We start from the raw sequence: 20,267 nt of genomic DNA, 5'->3' as shown, positions 1-20,267 counted from the left end.
TTTAAATCCAGATAAAACAGATGATGGTTTTAGAGAAACTGCTCAGATTTCAACCTCTGGGGAGTTTGCATGTGTGAAACATCATGCTCTTCATGAAGATATCTTTCCCTCAGGCATAACAAGCTATGAAGGAAAAGCCTCCAGTGAAAGTCCAAGGCAAACTAATCCACCAGGAAGATTATTACAACAATTGCTGATAATGGCTGCTGAAACTTCATGTGAATCAGGTGAGGAAATCCTCTCCCTTCAAGAACACCATTCAGCCATTCAGAATTGCTGATTTTGCCTGTGTTTATTTGTAGAATATGACCTGGCTGTTAAAGATCCTGCAGTGCTATTTAATGCCCTTGAATTTTGAGTATAAAAAAGGATGTTTCAATAAGCACTTGTTTCAAAATGAATTTTTGTCTTTTGGGTTTTTGTGATCCATTACCATTCTGGTAACAAGTCCACATTGCAGGACACTTCATTGCTGGTCAACAGTTTCTTGTCCAGGGCATGTGCTTTTCATCTGTAACCTTTAGAATTGTAAAGGTTTGCAGGTATTCCAGGTGGGAACCTATTTTGGGTAGACCAGTGGCATTCCTGATTCAGTACCCAGTGATTCTTGTATTGATAGAAGGGAAACCAGTGCTTAAAAAGACTTCTGGACTGTTAATGTGTTGATCCTGATGTCCATTGAAAGATCAGTGTGTATAAGAAATTACTTAAAAATATGGTTGAGACAAAAAAGAGAAGGCTGAGATCTTATCAACTCAAAAAAAACCTTGGAAAGAATAATGTCTTAGGTGTGACAGACACGAAAATTGAGAATTGTAGAATATTTCAAATTTAAAGACCTATAAGGGTCATTGAGTCTGACTCCCTGCTTCTCTCAGGATTACCTAAAACTAAACCACTGCCCAGTTGCTCCTTGAACTCTGATGGCCTTAGTGCTATGATCACTTCCATGTGTCCCAGTGAGTAACCACCCTCTCAGTGAAAAACCTTTTCCTTTCCTCTGAGCTTGCCCTAATGCAGCTTCATCCCGTTGCCTTGGTTGGTGTCAGGGAATTATTTTGTATCTGCAATTTCTGTTTAATTAGGCAGTTGTGACTATCAGCTCACAGTGCTTTAGCCTTGACTCTCAGCTTGTGAGACTGACACAGTGCTAGAGCTGAGCCAGGCACCTGGAATTCTCAAGTAGCTGTGACTGCTCTCCTGTCTAGGAAAAGTCTGTGCATAGCCAGTATTCAAGAGAGGTCCATTCTGCTGTGACCTTTTCTAGTAGCCATCATAGGCTTTTCACGTGCTCCACTGAATATGTCAAAAGGGGCAGCAGTGTAATATTGTAAGGGCTGCTTTAGCTCTATTCTTGTCTGTCTATGAAGAGCTTTTACTGAGCAAGGATACCTTTGAGAATTGGCCATGTTCATAGGTGGCAGAGTTTTCTGATTCCATAAAATAAAACAAGTTGTTTTGGTTATCAAGAAAAAAATTTTGTTATAAAGTTTTGTGAACGTTCAAAATAATTTTGTTACAAGGACATTAAAACCTACTGAACATGTTATGGGTAACTTGACTGGCTTTATAAAAGAACAAAGATGACTAGCTTATAAAACATTCACTAAAGCAATCTGAAGCTTATTACAAGATGACAGTGTTGCATGGTCCAGTACAGTTTTGAATATCCATCTAAACTATTACTGGAGCTGTAGAGGAGTTCTCAGAAACTTAGCAGCTTTCATATGCCCATAGTACAGCTATGTAGTATACATGTCCTGGTTTTGCTAGAAATTTCATCACTGACCCTAAGCTTTGATTTTTCGTTTTGTTTGCATTGAGACATCATTTCCAATTCAGTCGAATTTACTTGGAATTGTAGTTGTTTTGAATAAGTACATATAAGCTCATTTTCCTTCAGCTGTTTCTTTATTTCTCAGAATGCCCCTTTTGAAGTATATCTATCTTTGAGCTTCATGTATCATGAAAATATTTTGTCTTTTAACAATATTTGACAAAAAGACTTGTATTTTTATGAGTGAGTTGTAGCACTGTTGCTAGAGCAGCTGTTACCAAATTAATATGAAATACCTTGGTGTAGTGCATTTTTACATTATAGACTATTGTATATGAACCATTCTATAGTTTATGTAAGAAGATTAGGAAACTATGTGAACATCTATATTAAAAGAAGAAAACCCCAAAGCTTTCTGTGATTATGTGTTTAAGAGGATTGCCCTCTTGAGCAGATCAGCAACCAAAAGTGCCAGTAATAATCTTTAAAACATACAGGCTGTGAGGCTGTCTCTGGTACTTTCAGTAACTAGTGTGGTATTTCAGCAAGAAAATCTACAGCCCCTTGCACTTTAAATAAAGAGTTTCTGAAGGGAAAATGTAAAGTATATTAGATTGTTGCTTATGGTTTTTTATTTAATTTGGTTTTAAAATATTGTTTGCTAATTGATTCTTACCAGAACATGTTTGCATTTTTTTCATGTTTTCAAGATGTAATTGTATCTCTACAGGTAAGAGCAAATGAGTGCTTTGTGTGATCCTTGACCTTGTTCTTTGCAGTAATATTCTTGCTGGTTTGAACCTTTGACCAGATAATATAAGTCTTTACAACTTAGGAGTTGTACTGCTTTCATGATTACAGAACCACTAGATGTGTACAAATCCCTAGTCACTGCTCACATGCTTTTTCATATCATAAATAAAAGATGAAAAGAAATAGTTGATAAGTTTGCTTTTTACATGCAGATGCTTTATCAACAGAGGTGAGTTTCCTTTGATAGGAGACTTGCCTTGGGTAACAGGCAGTTTTTTTGAAAAGTCTGTAATTAGCTGCCTGTATAATTTGCCTCTCAAATTTAAAGGCAGCCATGTCTGTAAGATGGGTCTTAAGGATTCCTTGTAGTTAGGGGGGATGAATCCCTGTGCTCAGTACTGAGTGGTTGCAAGTGCTGCACAAAGTGACCAGCTGGTTGCAGCCAGAGAACAGGTAACTGAAGTGATGTTGCCTTGAGCGCCACCAGTGAGTCTAAAGTCTGAGTTGCTCTTTTACATGGCACTGGTACATTGATAGGATGAGTTGGGAACTTTGGACACTTGATGTTCTTTCCAATCCTGTTTGGCTAGATTGGGCCAATAGAATTCCAACTGTTAATAGGGAATTACAGAGTAACCCTGCAGCTGAGACAGGCAGTTTGATTGCATAAACCTAATTTCCTTAGCAAGTCAGCCTGCAACTAGTGACTAGGTTTGATACATGCTCCTCTTCCACAGTTCTCCTTGAGGACTCTTCATCAGGCTTGTCTCTCTGTGTGTCTGCAGTGGTTCCCTTGAGCAGTGTTCCCTGTGTGACTATCTTCATGTGTTGCTGCTGTGTACAGGGATGTTTTTCCAAGCAGGACTTTATTTTGTGATCCAGGCTAACCTAAGATTTCAGTTTATCTTTAGTAATCACAAATAGTTGTCCATAATTTGGCATTTCATTAACAGACTGCCTTTTCCATTACCAGTTTAGCTTCTGTTTGTTTCCTTGTTTGTCTACATGTCTGGATTTGGACTAAGCCCTGTTTTTATATTGTCTTCACTGAGTGATTGGATTTTTGGTCATTTGTATTTCAAATTGCACCCTAAAATAATTGTTGCTATTTTACTGCCATTCCTCTTGGGGGGAAAAATAAGCATTTGAGATATTGCAGGTTCAGCTTTTAAACATGAATTCTTTGTGACATTGTGGTGGCCAGAAAGTTAAAACATGAAAGTCCCATGTTGATGTCAGGATGCTGTAAGAGCCTTGCACTATTATTTTAGAGGAGGGAGAAAGACTGAAAAACCTTCCTTTATGAATCCCCAAATACAGGATTTTTAGAGATATATTAATATAATAAAGTCATGGATATGAGCATGGATTTTTAATTAAATAATTTGGTTTATAGCATGAAACTGATACTGTTCATCCCTGGTATTAATATCACAAGAACAGTGCAGGTTATTGCAGTTCAGTAACGAAATACTTGTAACATAGCTGTCCACAGAATTTATATACAAGAGATTATTAAATGCTTGAATCTCATCTCTAGTGTGTCCTGAATGCCTGTCCTGGTGATATTCTAGAGAAAATAAAATAACTTCTTTCAGAAAAGTATCTCTAATGTTGATGGAAAGGTATCAGGAAATGGAGAATTATGTGGTAGCTTGCTCCAGCATTTACTTTTTTATTAAATTTTAAAATAAATAGTCTATTTCTAGTTTCTGAACATCTGACAGCCATTTCTAGACACTGCTTCTTGCTGTTACTTTAGGTTTAGCAATCTTTTGTGCTATGCATTTTTTCTCCTATGGAGATGTTTACATAACAATTGATTAGATGATTGCAGTTTTCATGCTCTTCAAGGAATTTTCTTGAAGGCCTTGCTCATTTCCAGCATCCTCTGTCTCCTGTATCCTGCTCCAAGGAAGAGGAGCAGACTTGAGCTGAGTACTTGGCCTCTAAATAAACGTGTTTTAGATGTATTTCCATTTATGTTTCTTTCTCCTAGATGTCTGCTGGACAGTAGTGGCTATAAGAAATCTTGGACTTTTTTTCCTCTCCCTGAAATGAGTTTCAAAATGCTTCGTATTTATTGAGAACACAATCTTTATTATTGTCATATCATATCAGTCCATTACTGTTGTTGCTTTACAGAGAAAACATTTCCTTTTTTTTATAGTATAAATTAGAACAACCAGAGTTTGCCATCTGGTAAGAAGCTGAGTTTCAGCGTACACAAAGTACAAACTAGTGTTAGGATTCAGAAAAAGTTAGATCTGCTTCAGTAGAGAGTCTTAAAAAAGCTGGGGGTTTGAAATGTCTGTCATTAGCAGCCTTTTTAGAATTGGGATAAAACATGCCTACTTCACCTGTGTTTAATTTCAGTTTCATACTTAGCACTTCTTTCTTGAAAACTATACTGGAAATAATAACATGTATTTGTTTGTGACAGTTAATTTATAATCATAGACTTGTCAAACTTTGAAGGTGCTTATCAGCACTGAATGCAGAAATTGCATTTGTTGGGTGCTGCTGTGGTGGATTTTTTGCAGATACTGATCTTGCTTACTTTTATGTGTGAGAGCATTATGGCAAAAGTGACTCAGTTCCATGGTATTAGTCATGCTATAGTTAAGCAATTCAGTTCTTCTGGTTTCTCTGACTCACTTAGAATGTCTGCTTTTCTTTGTAATCACTGTAATGGTAGCTTGTAAAGGATTCCCCCCACTCCAGTGAAATGATTGTGATAACACTGGCAAAGCCACGCTTCATTCTGCTAAGCCAAAACATGAATGTCCAGCTCTTCCTGTCTGCTCTGTGGTAGTTAGAAATTATAGGAAAGCATGTCAAGAACCACAGGTCACTGATGAAATTGGGGGTGTGGTGCAGCAGAAACTCCTGTGTAGGTGAAAGTTGTTAAGGCCGGGCAGAATCAGTGCCTGAAAAGTGAGGCCAGCAGCAGTGGAGTGTTACTGCCCTCTGCTGTGCGTTGCTCGCTATGAACTCGAAATGGCTTTTTGTTCCTCATTACTTCTGTTACTTTTGTGTTCAGCCCAGTCCCAGGACTCTCAAGTGTCTCAAGATTCACCAGTTGTCGCTGCTGAAGGTGGAGAGAGACTTAGAAAAAGTTCTGAACCATCACTGGGGCTTGATAATACGGTTGGTGATAACAAAATGAGCATATAACTCACTCTTTATATTGTGGTGTAATCTTTCTTTTTCATATTGGGTGGCTAAGAGTGGGAGCATATTCTAAATGCAGCAGTAAAACAAGCACCAAGTAAAGAGGTAACCATGTTCATACAGCTTGGGATGCTGTTGCTCCTCAGTCAGGGCACACAGTGGGTTACACTCCACTTCTAAGACTCCTTTTTCACAGTGCTGCTCCCCAGGCAGGCCCAGCTGGGACTGGTGCTCTGCCTTCTTCCTTCCCAGGTGCCGGACTTTGCCCTTGCTGGGTTTCATACCATTCCTGTAGAAGCAGCCTCAGAGGTCCTTTTGGATACCAGCATTGCTGCTCAGTGCATGGCATGCTCTTCCTGACTTAATGTGTCTGCAGATTTGATAAAAGTGTGGTGTCACCTCCTCTGGGTCATTGCCAAGCACAGAACCCTGTGTACTTGTTCCCCACCTCCACTGAGTGTGTAACCCTTCAGTCCCTGACTTCTGAGCCTGATTATCCAGCCAGGTTTTTACCCTTCTTACTGTCCACCCATCCAGGTTGCAACATCCAAACTGGGATCATAGAATATTGTGAGACTGTTAAAAGCCTTGCCAAAACCAGCGTCAGTCTCCCTCCTTTCTCTCCCTCAAAGATTCCATAATTTTGGTAGCAGATAAAAACAGTATTTAAAACATGCTGTGTATGACATGGATATATAGAAGTACCTTGGGATGTAAATGTTCTAAATGTGTATGTTAAATACACACACACACATATATATGTGTGTGTATATATATATGTACTTATATATATATATACACACACATACTAATACATATATATATGTATATATACTAATATACATATATTAGTATGTAATGAAAAATGTAGCAGAAGGGTTTCCTAGATTTTTTTTATTTTCTTAGGGCACATTTTAAGTCAGAGTTTGAGAAGAACTGTTCACATAATTCTTCAAAATTTTTCTTCTTGACTTTATAGAGCTTACCTTAAAATTAAAGAAGGTAATGCTTTAGAAGATTTTGTATATTGTAGTTTAATTTCATAGAATTAGATTTTAAGTCTCCTGTATGCAAAAAGCTCAATATTGAAAGTACTTATAAAGTTCATGAGTTTTTAATGTATTGCATATATGTCCCTCTGAGATCCACAATTCAGCTGAAGTGGGTCCGTGATGAGAAATAGCCAAATCTGACCACCAGAAGATGTTTTATCTTCTAGGTGTCATGATTTGTATGCAGTTCTGAGAGGCTTTATGTGAGACTGAGTGTGTGAATGTGTGTGTGTATGAGAGAGAGGGGAGGGGGCTGTTGGGGGTGATGTGCCTGGGACGTGGGGTGTGAATGTGTTGTACTGAGCAAGGATGAATCTATATTTGCCTGACTGTGCAAAACATGAAGGCTCCTACACTTGAACTGAGCTCAGAATAAAATGTGTGGGTTTACAGCTTTACTTCTGAACATGTGAATACATGGTAATAATAGGTGTGTTATTCTATCCTAGGAAGTGCCAGGTTCAGAGGCTTTCGTGCAAGGAATACCCTGTGATGGAACTTCAACAGTTTCCACTGGCACCTTTTCAACCAGTGAAATGTTGAATGCAAACCCTGTTGACACTGGTGGGTGTTCAGGTTTTGTTGTTCTTGTAAAAGGAAAATTGTGGTTTAATTTTATGGCAGAATGGGTTGAACTCACCAAACATAAGTTCTTCTGAAATAAGCTTTTGTCAAACTTCACCAAAGGTTGATTAATACATCTTACAGAGTTGAGTATAACCAGAATGTTTTTTTAGGTGCTTATGATTTTTTTACTTTTATAATAATTTATTATTATTGTACATTTGCTTTGGCAAAGGATGTTTTGAGTTTTATTATGCAGCTGTAACACTAGCAGCTTTCAAGCAGCAATTTTTGTTTTAAAAATTATCTTCAAATGATACACTGATAAAAGTTTCCTAATCAATATATAATCATGGATTATTGCAGAGCTATGTTTGTCTTGCTGTTTAGAGACTTGTTCCAGTATCTGCTTGTCATCACCATTATTCTTAAGGACTTATTTGTGAAAATGTCATTTGAATGCCATATTGACTTTTAATAGTTTTCTGGGAAATATGTGTTCTTACTATTTTTTGTCTGTAGTCTGCCTCTTGATGTTGTTAGTTTTTCATAAAATCAAAACCAATACATAAGTGCTCCTGACAGTATTACTTATGAACATGGAAGTGAGTTTGAAATTGATTAGATAGTGACCCTTGGATTTACTTACTTTGAGGCTTAATATTGAGTTATTCTGACATGCGTCTGATTTCTTAAGAAATGTATGTATATGTGTTATTCTATGTTTATAAATCAGCTTTTGAAGATTACAGTTTTTACAGCCTGAGATTTCAATGGCTCATTTTAACCCTAATTTTTCAAACAGATGTTATTTTGAGTAGTAAGCTTTCTAACTCGAGTGACACATCTGTGTTTTATTTATGTAAGAAAGCTAAAGTCATTTCTAAGGTAATTTTCTTGAAATTTTTCTTCTCCATTCTTTTTTTAGTTGTGAAAGAAAAATACCGATTTTCTTGAAGAAAAATACCAGAAGTTATTTGAGTAAATAAATTTTTCAAGTCTAGATGTGTCTTCACCATACACTCAGTGCTTAGTAGTGACCTTTTCTGGTAGCTTTGTGCAGTTCTTCTGTAAGCTTATAAATAATAATGATATAGAGTGAGAAGCGTTGGTGTACTGTTTAGGAACATTATTTTGGTTGTCTTGATCCCTCAGATTTCTAGTGTTGGTATAAAGCAATTTCTGTTTGAGCACAAATAAAATCACTGTGGGGTGTCAGGAAGATATTTAAGATCACATGAAAGGATTGACACATTTATGTGCAGTAGGAGTTAAAGGCGTGCGAGTTAGCATAAAATAGCAGTATTTATTCTTTTCTGATGTTATTTCAGTATTTCCTAAGTCTTCATTCTGTAAAAGTGCTGTGTACTGACTCTTCTCTAATTAGAGATTAGCAACTTGCATATGTGAAAATGTGTGGTAAGGTTTGTAGAAGCGTTGACAGGAGACAATTAAAGAAACAAAACCCCAGAACTCTATGAATATTTCAGGATGCTAAGCACTGTCTTTTCAAATGATGTAATGCAAGTGGTTTGTATGCATAACATCTAACTTATTATTTCAGGATTGTCTTCTAATAGAAGAGAAGGTGGAATTGTGAGAGAAACAGGAAGCCACCCTTGGAACTCCTCACTTCCTTTTACCTTGCAGCAGAGGCAAGAGATTTTGTCTGCAGCGTCTGAAAGTCAGTTGTCTGAAGGAAAGATGTGTTTTTATAAAGAAAACCAGATAGAGCAGATCTTGGGGAGACCTACTGGGAACTTGAACTCTTACTCAGAGGACAATACACATTTCCAAGGTATTCCTTATTTTATGGCATTTTTGTGCAGCTCTCTGATCGTATAGAATGAGGAGCTTGCTCAGTGTTAGGCATTGGTCTGTATTATGTATATTCAATTTACATTTTAAAGTCAGTAAGGATTCTACATGCAAGAATTCCATACTTTCATGTTTTTGGAGCTTGGTGTTAGATACATGTTCACAAAGAATATCTAGTGCAGAAACAAAAGGACTGACCAGGTCTCTATCAATTCTGTGCAGCTTCCTGCCACTGTGGCTGGGTTGCTTACTACCTGTGCCATTTTTGTCACTTGTTTATGCACAGCTTTCACTTCAGGAGGGTACAGAAATTCTATATAATGCTTCGCTGTTCACAAGGGGTCACATAGTTGGTGAAGCTCTGACTGGCTGGTGGGAATTTTATGCTCTCCAGAAAAATTTAACCATTCATGAAAATTAAGAACATTGTTATTAGTGATCATGAAGATTTAATTCAAATCACTTCTTCATGGAATGTTTGAAAACCTCAAATCATATAACTGTAGATTAATCTAGACCTGGAAGAACCTTCTAGTTATGTGACCCAAATTCTCCTTCCTGCTCACAGCAGAGCAAACTTAGACCAGGTTGCTTACAGGCTTGTCCAGGCAAGTTCTGAGTATCTCCAAGGACAAAGATTCTATACCACCAAGCAACATTTTAATAACTTTCTTCTTTCTTGTTTTTTTTTTGTTTTTTCTTTTCTTGCGTGTTCGAGGAGACTGCATTTTCTTTAAACTGACAGAGGACAGATTCAGATTAAACACCAGGAAGAAATCAATCATAGTGAGGGTGTTGAGGTGCTGGTACAGGTTGCCCAGAAAAGTTGTGGATGCCCCATCCCTGGAAGTGTTCAAGGCCAGGTTGGATGGGGCTTTGAGTACCTGTTTAAGTGGAAGGTGTCCCATAGCAAGGGGTTTGGAACTAGATGATCTTTAAGGTTCCTGCCAAACCAGACCATTCTAGGATTCTCTGTACTGTACCTCTTGAGAGCTAATAGACAGCAGACATTTTTTGTAGCACTTCCCTCACACCCCCAGTTCTTCTTTTAAGATTGAACAAACTCAGTTATTTAGCTGCTCTTTGAACATCATGTGCTACATCCATCCTCTAATCATCCTTGTGCCTCTTTATTGGTCTTGTTCTGTTGTGAGTTTTGTGCTGAGAAACCCATACTACTTTTGAGGCAATCTCACAAGAGCTGAGCAGAGAACTTACAGACTTCACCTTTTCATTTAAAGAATAATAAAATTGAATCAGGGTAGCACTTTCTTACTGCTTTTTACCTGCATTGTTCAGAGTCAAAGAATTGAATGCTCTAACAATTTCATTTTTCAGCTGGTATTTGTATACCTGCAGAGTTCTATAGGCTTTATTTACTGTATATAGGAACAACTCATGTTGTGTCCATTTGTCGTGGTTTGACCAGGAAGGAGTGGGAATTCTGGGAAGCAGTGGTCAAACCAATGAAGGTTTTGGGTTTGAGACTGGCGTCCGGTGTGGCCAGTGGGGTTTGGACACACCTCCGAGAATACACAGGGGTTAAAAGCAGGGCACTGCCCTTGGAACTCCCACTTTGAGACATCGTCGGGCGAAGAGGTCAGATCTCTTCCCCCGCCCAGCCCGCTGCTGCTGGGCGGGGGAGGGGCCGGCCATGCGGTAGGCCCGGGGCCTGGACAGAGATGGGGGTGAGGGGCTTCGGGGGCTTCGAGGATGGAAGGGTGGAAGATCCCAGAGAGTCAGCCCTCGGGCAGCCAGCCCCACCCCCCCCCCCCCCCAGGAGAGCAGCCAGCCAGGAGGAGAAGGAGGGAGAGTGCCCGGCCGGAGCGGCAGCGTGCATGGGAGTCGCTCCGGACCGACAGAGACTGAAAACTTTTAACCCTTTCTTGCATGATTGGGGCCTTGCAAAAATGCTAATCCTCCTCGAAGCTGAATAAGAAGGGAGATAAGAGATGAGATGTGGAGATGATTGGATGGGGAGAGATGATTTGGAGTGGCCTTTTGGCTGGACTTTTCTCGTGGCTATGGACTCAGTTGTTCCTGTGACACAGACTGCATTTAGGGGGAGGCAGTGCCTCAAAACCAGGAAGGTTCTTCGTGAGGACCCCCCGGCCCCAGGGGGTTGGAAAAATATGGGGGGACAGATGTCCCAAAAGCAGAGACTGTGCCTTTTTGGAGTGAGACAAGGCATCCTTGAAAGACAACCCTAACAGCAGCTCTGGTCCATGCGCAGTGTTGAGAGCACTGGGCATGGAAGGAAGATGTCACAAGCGGCAAAAGGACTTTTTTTTTTCCGGGCGGTGCCGAAGTAACAGAGAAGCACACGAGGTTTCAGTGTGTTTCCAGGAGAAGCCTATGGAACGAGAAGGACTCCTTTCCTCTTCATGAACTGATGTTTGAGTATACTAAAGTGTCGTACCGGGTGTTTTGGGAGAATGTATTGGATTGGGAAAGTCAGGTGGTGGGGAGGAGGAAAATGGTTTTTTTGTAAGGTTTTCAATTCTTTTCTTCTTTTTCCTTATGGTCTTTCCCTATTTTCCTGTAGTTTAAGTAATAAAGTGTCCTTTATGTTTAAGTTAGAGCCTGTTTTGCTTATTCCTGGTCACATCTCACAGCAGACACCAGGGTGAGGCATTTTCATGGGGGGCACTGGCTCTGTGCCAGGCTCAAACCATGACACCATTGTTGGAGGTTTTGGAGGTTTTTTGTTTGCTTTTATTTTGGTTTTGGGGTGTGGGTGATGTTTGTTTGTTTTTAAAATAACCTCTTCTCTTATAGCTCTAGAAACTGAACTCTGTTTTCCTGAAATGGAGGGACCTTTTCCAAACTTCCATCACCAGATCTTTCAGCCTTTGGAACCAAGTGTTGACTTCGATACATCATCATCATCATCCTCTTCTCAATACAGAATTTCCCAACACAGTAGAGAATTTAGCAAGGTATGGCAGAAAAAACTCTGGTGGAGGAAATGTTTTGGCTGAAGATTTTTGTAAGATTTAAATGTATAATCCCTATACAATTTAGAAAAAAACACAGTGTATTTTTTGTATATGTAGATTGCTGGTTGTAGCAGATACATGGCCTAAAAATCCAAAACTACCTTTTTCTTTTTATCCTTCATATTTCTGAGAAAATTAATCTTAAATCAATTTTTTTTTTAATGCCGCTAGAATTCAGGATTTCCTACAGAAAGTCCAGATGTGTCTGCATTTCTAGAAGAAAACTCCAGTCTGAGCAGACAAAGAAGCAGTCTGCCTCCTACTCTTGAAGCAAATGGGCAAAACATCTCATCAGAAGAAGGGTCCATTAGAGAAAATGTTACTCTAGGTATGTTCAGTGTAGTTTTCAAAATCAGCTTTGTGCCAGTGTATAAATACCAGCCCTTAGTGTGGGTTTGAAGTGGGGACAGATCTCACTCCCCTCAGCCCTGCTTTGAAATGTGTTAACTCCAGTGCACTGTCACACAGTCTCCTCCACCACCTTTAATGAGAGAACTCCTAAATTTTTTAAAGTTCATTTTATAAGCAGTTACGACTGTGATACAGAAGCAGACCAGGTATTCAAGTCACTGTAATGGATATTATGTTACTTATTCCTTTTGTGATGATTTGGTTGGCAAAGAAATGTCAACTCTGGCTGAAACTGTCCTTTTTCAAGTATTTTTTAATGTATATCCATTACTTTGTAAGTTTGAGTAAGGCAAGGAGGTCCCAAAAATTGATTAAAATTTTGTTCATGTGTTAGAGTCTCTCTGAACTGAGTCATTTGTCTTTTAAATACATTGTGTTCTTCAAGAAACAATTCCATTTTCCTTTCCCAGTGTTAAGTCACAGCTGTATACTGCACACTATGATTTTTGGTTTGATTACAGAACAGCCTTATGTCTCTACAAAATAAAGTGGAGGATACAACAGCAAGTTTTGAGCTACAGTGAATAGTTAATTTAGTGGATTGGAAGTTTATGATTAGGTTAACTGCAGCTTATAGCAGGAAAAATTTTTTGAGATGTGCAGTTAAATTTAAATTAACTTGATATTTCATGTAATTCTAAAATTTCCAAATGCAGGTAGTAGCAATCTAAATATTTCTGCAGCAACAATCAGGTGTTTCAGTGTTTCAAGATGCTCCAGCAAAAAGCTGAACAGGAACAGGAAACATGGCACAATAGTTTAAGTAATAGATGTAGTTATAATGCAAATGTTATTGGTCAGTTATATTTGTGACTTGAAAAGTAATAAGAAGTGCTAGAAGAGGCTGATACTTCAAGATGTTGTGATTGCAGATACAGCAAATGGGATTTAGGAAGCTCCATTCTAATTTCAAACCATTCTGTTCCTAAATTGCTTATAGACAGAATCTTTGTGGTTTAACTGCAGAATCTTCCCATCACTTAAGTGTTTTCATAATCCCAAACCAATTATTGTTGTGCTTTAAAAGGAGGGAAAAAATAACATAAGCAACAGCCTAAGCAAGTGAAATCTGTTTTGGATTGTTCAAGGAAGGCTGATATGCAAGTTCCTCATGGAGAGAATTTTCTGTTGATGGCTGATGTTGCAGTGTAATTCTCCCCTCCCCATTAACTGCTGTTGATCAGCAGACAATATTCTCTATTCATGTAAAACTAGATATTTTCTGTGTATCAAAGAATGCAGAAAAAGATCTAAAGGAAGCCATTAAAAGTTTCTGTGGCACTTTCCATGTGTATAAAAAGCCTGGTGATAGCACAATGCTGGAGTCTGTGTAACCAATACTAGCAAACTTAGGACAAAAAAAAAAGTGATGTAGACAACACTGTTGTCTGTTTGGCACACGCTGTCCTGCTGAAATGCCTCCCCAGTAATTAATGTTGATACCCAGTCTTTCTCTTTGCCCAGCCTCTTCTGGGGAGAAATGGTATCTTGACTTCTATGCTCAGATAAAGAAAAATAATTTAAGTTGCAATACTGTACCTTGTAGGAACAGTAGTCTCTGTTGCAGTTTGAATGTTGCTTTCTTCTTTGAAGATTTTCTGCCCAAGTAATGGTTTTCTTTCTGGTTTAGAGACTTTGTTGCAGGCCCAAGAGAGACTCAGAGGATTTCCATTTACAGAGTATAAGCTATAAAATGTTCTGGCTTCCAGTGTAGCTGTGTCAGCACCATCACAAAGTCCATCCCTAAACATATTCTAAGAAGCAGCAAGTGTTGTTTCTTGAAGTTTTGTGTACAGTGATGGAATAATTTTCTGTAATGTTAATGGCATTATGTTTGAGGAAGCTTTAGCAGATTTTACACAAAATGTTTGTTCCTTTTTATTAGACTTCTTGTTATACAGTACTGAAAAGTCTTCTTATAGAGAGACTTAAAGTGTAAATTCTGTTTTGCTAGCAATAAGTTTGACTTCTGACAATTTTCTAAACAGGATCTGAAGAATCTTTTCACCCACTGCAATTAGAATCTACTCTGAGTGATGACTGTCAGAATGCTGATCAGCCAGGGGATATGAACCTTGTGTCACAGAGACCTTTTGAACAAGTGCCTGGAATTAAAAACAGAGGCAGTGAGAACTGTGTTTCACCTGCAAGTGAATATGAAGAGCTGTCAAGAAGTATGAGATGTATTAATCTCCAGTGTTCAGTGGAAGATGTGCAGAACAAAAGTCTGATTCACCTGGAAGAGCAAAAATCATTTTATCAACTAGATCCCATACCAGTTCCAATGGATGAAACTTTCCCTCAGCAAATAGTAAAAGAGACTGTGTCTTCTGAAAAATTACCTTTGGAGGCATTTGATAAGAAGAAGGATGTGAAGCTTCCTGAAAAATCACTTCATGTAGATGAAGTAAATAAAGCTGTGGATCTGCATTCTCAGTGCAATATGGACATGGAGGAGCCAGATCAAAGCTTTCCAGAAGGACAAGAATCTCTGAGGGTTCTCAGAGAAACCAACTTGCAAGACTCAGACATCCACTTGCACGCTGCTGTACAGCAGAACAGTTCTTTGTTCCAAGGACATGAAAAACGTTCTCATTCTGTGCCCAGAAGCTCTTGTCATATTCCAGTCTGGGTGAGTAAAACAAATTGCCAAAAGCAGGGGTTTTGTTGTTGCACAAAGTTCCTTTAGGCCTTTAATGTCTGGAAGCTTGGCAAATGTTGGTTTTACAGTTCTGGTTCCTGTTTCCTGGAGTTTTGCCCTACTCCTTCTTCCAGATCCTAGCACTAAGGTAACTAGCAGTAGTTTAAATGAGCTGAGTTCCCACAATGGTTGGAGGAGCTGTAGCATCCCTACTGCATCTCCTCCTCTTAGCACCAAGTGATAGAGCTCATGCAGCTGGCTCCATTTAGAAGCCTGAAGGAGGCAAATAAATTACCCAAAGCATAAGCAAACTTAAAGAAATAGCATCGATGTAGCTTTAAAAAAAATTCCCTGGAATTAAGTAATTTAAACTTGTGGAGAGGGGGAGTTTTTGTAGTTGTTTGATTGCTTTGCGTTATTTGTTTCAGTTTTTCAAATTCTGATATACAAATATTCTTTCTGTATTTCATTTATTGCTTGGGGCAGGTTTTCTTTTTTTCTATATGTTAAATGAGCTTCCTTTTTCTGACAACAGATGTTGCTGTTGCTGAAAATACTGGGTTTTTACTTTTTTCCTTACTGATGTCTTGATTAATTTATTTTCTAGGAGACTAAGTCAGGACATGGTATCATGGAAGAACCTGAGCTCACTCTGGTAAGCTCCAATGACATCAGTATTGTAGAATCAGACATTGAACATCCTAACCAAGAGAAAATTAAGGAGGATGCAATGGATAACTCAGCATGTGTGGATCAGTCTGAATGTGATGTTTTTACTGAGGTGAGCATTATCTAATGTGATTCTGGTTTGAACTTAGTATTAATCACAATAAGGAGAGGCCCCACTGTAGCAGTTAATCCACTGTTGAAAAACAAGAGGTTGTTGTGTTCTCCAAGTTTTTTAACTGCTTTGGATCATCTTGGCTTGATGTTGTGTTTTCCAGACGGATCAAATAGATGCAAAATTTGGGCTATTTCTTAGTTACTACTTTGTCATACTGATCTAGATAGAGTTTGGGAAGACTTGCTGCAAAAAACAAAACCATCTTGCTGGTGTTTGCAAGACTGAACTGTATCTTACTAGTTGAAAACTGAATGAAAAGAGAGTGTGGGATAAAATGAAAACTACGAACTAGACAAGAAAAAAAAGGAGAATCCCCTCACCTTGTGAGGATGGAGCCATACCAGACTGCAACAGCAGTTAGAGGGAAAATGAATCAGCTCTTCCTAGCTGCCACACTTAATTAACCTGTGGTGTTCTTCTTGCTGCTTGCTTCTATAAAGCAAAGGCTGTTGTAAACTGCAGAGGGCTGGGCTGTAGTGAGACCATAGTTTGGGTGCTGAAGCACTGGTGTAGAATCAGTGTCTGCAGTGTAGAACTGAGCCTTTTAGATGAACAGATTCGATCATGCACTAATTGCAAGAGCCATCTGGAGAATTCTAGAGCCATCTAGAGAACTGTGTCTAAGGATGGGTTTGTATGAGGTAGCAGGTAGATGGGTGAGGTGGAGGTTGGCAGCTGGAGGCTGTACTGCTGCAATGGGTGTCACCTGCCTCTGGAAAATGGGGGGAAAAGACAGCAGGGAGAGGGGGATGGGGAGAACTGTAGAGAGCAGGAGGAAAGGAAAAGAAATTGGATTTGCAGACCTGTATTAAGAACACGCAGTTGAAATCTGGTGGACAAAAGTCTTTAATGGATGTTTTTGGGGTTTTAGAGGTTCTAGGGGTTTAGGGGGTGGGTAGGTTTTTTTGGGGGGGTTTGTTTTTTGGGGTTTTTTTTTGTTTTTTTTGGTTTTTTTAAGTTTTAAAATGTTTTTAGAAAACAGCTTTTTCATCTCTATTACCAAAATCCATTTCTGATTTTTCTTTGCATCAGGCATAAAGGCAAAAGCATGTATTTTATTTGTACTGTGTCTGTTAGTGGTACAGTAGTACTGCTTCACTCGAATTTGTCATACGTGTTAAGCATTTCCAATCCAATCACTGATCCATTTGAAACAGGAGAGAGAATTTTTGCCACTAACTCCAGATGCAGACGATTCAGCATTCGTAAGGCCTGACAGTTCTCCCAAAGCCCAGAGTCCCAACAAGAGTCACTGTCCATCACATCAGACTGCAGGTAATTATGTGGTTCTTCACTACACTGAAGTAGAAAGTATTTTTTTAGTATTAAAATCATCAACAAAATACACCTCTCATTTGGAAAACTCAGAGCTGCTTTTACTTAGGTAAAAGCATCTGAAAAACATCCTGCTATTCAGGCTTGGTCTGTAGTACCTTTGACCAAGGTTTAGTGTGTGTCAGCATTGACTTGTCTCTTCCTAGGCCAGGTTCTCTCTCATGAGGCTTCAGAATCTCTACCATTAAACTTGTTTGATTTTGTATTGACTTAATTTTGAAAAAATATATGCCATTTTCTGATTTGTTGTCATAACTTATGTACCTTTGCTTATTTCTAATTTTCTGTTAGTCCCCCAAGTCATGTAGCCAAAGAATTGTCCTTTTTCCTATTCTGATGGTAGTCTGGAACAGTAGTAAAATACTGACTTTTTTGTCCAAGATGAGCTGCAGTAATGTAAAGGTCAGGAATTCACAGAACTTAATTGTGTTGAGGACTTGTCAGGTCTTCATGTTTTGAGGCATCCAGCTGCTTTTGATGCAGTATTTCTCACAGCATTAGTCTGGGCAGACCTGGTGAGCATTACTGGATCCCATAGGTCTGAGCTGCTGCTGGTTCTGCAAGATACCTCATCATTCAGTGCCATTCTCCTCATGCCATTTACAAAAGTGCTCAAGCTCAGTGTTTTAGAAATACCTTGAAATAAATGCATGACTTACTGCTCATTGTTAAAAGTGAGAAATGTGGAGACTTTTCCTTTTCTTTCACAGTGATGCTGCTGGAATTTGCAGCTACACCCAGAAGTTTACAAAAATCTTTTTTAAAAAGAAAGCAGAATTTCATCCAGGAATCTCTGAAAAGAGTAGAAGCAATTAAAAATAAGGAGAGAGAAAATGAAAAGCTGCAAGCAAGCAAGCTTCTAGGAGGAAAGTCTGAGAATCTAAGAAGCAGGCAAAAGGAGTCTGGTCTTCTCTCTGGTAGGTTTATGTAGGGGGCAAGACACAGCATTAGGTATCCCTTCAATTGCTGTTTCATATCAAAGAATAGATTTAATATTTGCTGCATGTTTGCTATTGCGAACTGGATTATTCTTTATTTTCTCAGGCAATCAGGGAGGTTTGTTTTCCCTCACTGTCTAGCTGCTGTGCTGTGAAGGCCTTTATGGGGGCTCTTCATATTTCACAATCAGCCCACCTTTATCATCATGAGGTGCCTCTGCAAACCACAGCTGCTTATCACAGAGCAGCCTTGTTTAACAGACTGGTGCATCTCTAGTGCCTGCTCCTGGGGACTTGGAGGTTGGCTCTGGAGAGCCATGGATGGCCCTAAGCACAGGCAGCAGCCTCAAGAGTGACACTGGGGGATTTATTTTAACTCAGGATGGCATCTCTATTGCTTCATTCTGCTAGCTTGTTTTGGGTTTTGTCATGTCATTTAGAAATCTTTGGACATATCTCATGCTTTTGAGTTAGCTGAACTAGAGATTTAAATTTAGGATATACATGCAAACAAATGTTTGGCTTCTTTTTTTCCCCTTAGGAAAAAATGGTGCACTTGCCAATCAATTGAAAAAAGTAGGAGAAGTGAAAGTATCTTCTCCAGAGGATAGGAAGTCTGGAGAAATTGAAATGCACCAGCGTACATCCAGGTATTGCATGAACACAAGTGAGAGAATTAAAAAACAACCACAGAAAAAAGTAGTTAATCTGTGTTCTGTGAAAGCTGCTGCTCAGTCTGTGCTCTTCAGTTGGACCCAGTGGGGCCTAACGTTGAAGTGGGAGAGGAGCCAGGTGTGATTGCCCATGCAGAGGTGGCACTGAGGAAGGGCACTGCTGGTGTCACCCTGCTGAGGCTGCTGTGCCACTTAATGCCTGACATGGGGTGAAATTTGATGCCAAGTTCACAGTTGCACTTGGGCACTTAGGAGCAGTAACAGGCAACAAGTGCAGCTCTGAACAGGGAGAGGGTTTGTTTGATGGAGCTGAAAAAGAATTTGAAGGGATTCTGGATTACTGGAGCGTGCATATTGTCCCAGCTGATAGCAATTGACCAGGGAAAAACCTTAAGCTTGTTAACCTACTCCATCTTTGCCAATTCCTTCCTGCCCAGACACTGATTTTTTCTCTTTGTTTGTTTTCACAGACTTTATAATCAGCTTGCAGAAGTAAAAATCAGAAACGAAGAAAAAACAAGGCAAGAAACTTATGCTAAAAACAGAGAAAAGGCTAAAGAGTTTCAAAAGGTAATGATTGCTTGCTACAGTGTCCTCTTGCCCTTTGGTCTCTTGATTTCACTGAGCTTCCAGAGTAATTGAGATGTGGTGTGAATGGAGCTGAAATGGAGACCCTCAAACCAGTCTGGATGTTAAATGATGCCATTGGTACAGCCCATCCAAGAATTTTCTTGTGGAAAACTGAGCTCAAGTTTTCTCTAAAAGGCATGTCTGCCTCAGGCTGAATTTTTTTATGACCTGAGCTTGAGCAAAAAGCTCCAGCTGCTGTAAAGTCTGTAGCAAACTAATAGCAGCCTTTTTCTTAGGCCAGACTTGACCAAATTTCTATTTTTAAGGTTGCATTCTGGGTTTGGTGGTTTTTGGGCTGCTTTGACTACTCTAGAGAGGGTGAGAATCTGGGCATGCCCAAACTTGAAAGGTGCAAGAATCTTGGGGTTTTGATGGGACCTGTTGGGGAACAGGGCTGAACAAAGGGCCTTGGGCTTGTCAATTCCCCATTTCCTCTGCTGCACCCCAGACAACCAAAAGGAAGGAAAAGCTGGATAATCCTTACAGGCGGTGACTACTGTGGGGGAATGTAGGTCTAATTGCTGCCTTTAGCCCTGACCAGCTCCCCTGCTTTGTGGTGGAATGAGTGGCTGCTCTTGTTACAGTACTTTACAGATCCCTTCCTGAACAGAGGAATATGACCACCTTCCCCTTGCCCTGTATCTGTGGCCTCTCCAG

The 20,267-nt window shown here is 39.4% G+C and overlaps 1 protein-coding gene and 1 non-coding gene across 3 annotated transcripts in view; both read left to right on the top strand.

Annotated features, from left to right (window-relative positions):
* The window catches only part of CEP295 (centrosomal protein 295), a 45,244-nt gene that overhangs the window by 23,736 nt on the left and 1,241 nt on the right, over positions 1-20,267 (top strand). For both annotated transcript variants that reach the window (XM_064718937.1, XM_064718946.1), the window contains exons 17-28: positions 114-227; positions 5,574-5,680; positions 7,206-7,320; positions 8,885-9,118; positions 11,917-12,077; positions 12,309-12,465; positions 14,537-15,180; positions 15,797-15,970; positions 17,191-17,308; positions 18,079-18,285; positions 18,848-18,956; positions 19,451-19,550. In XM_064718937.1, the coding sequence (XP_064575007.1) occupies positions 114-227; positions 5,574-5,680; positions 7,206-7,320; positions 8,885-9,118; positions 11,917-12,077; positions 12,309-12,465; positions 14,537-15,180; positions 15,797-15,970; positions 17,191-17,308; positions 18,079-18,285; positions 18,848-18,956; positions 19,451-19,550 (2,240 nt within the window). The remainder of the gene's footprint in view (positions 1-113; positions 228-5,573; positions 5,681-7,205; positions 7,321-8,884; positions 9,119-11,916; positions 12,078-12,308; positions 12,466-14,536; positions 15,181-15,796; positions 15,971-17,190; positions 17,309-18,078; positions 18,286-18,847; positions 18,957-19,450; positions 19,551-20,267) is intronic.
* LOC135455954 (small nucleolar RNA U2-19) lies at positions 6,869-6,951 on the top strand. Its single transcript, XR_010442433.1, has one exon. It is a non-coding gene; the product is annotated as a small nucleolar RNA U2-19 (small nucleolar RNA).

The sequence above is a fragment of the Zonotrichia leucophrys genome, chromosome 1 (assembly GCF_028769735.1).
Source record: "Zonotrichia leucophrys gambelii isolate GWCS_2022_RI chromosome 1, RI_Zleu_2.0, whole genome shotgun sequence".
In the NCBI taxonomy this organism is placed as follows: Eukaryota; Metazoa; Chordata; class Aves; order Passeriformes; family Passerellidae; genus Zonotrichia; species Zonotrichia leucophrys.
This window is presented reverse-complemented; position numbering and strand designations above follow the sequence as displayed.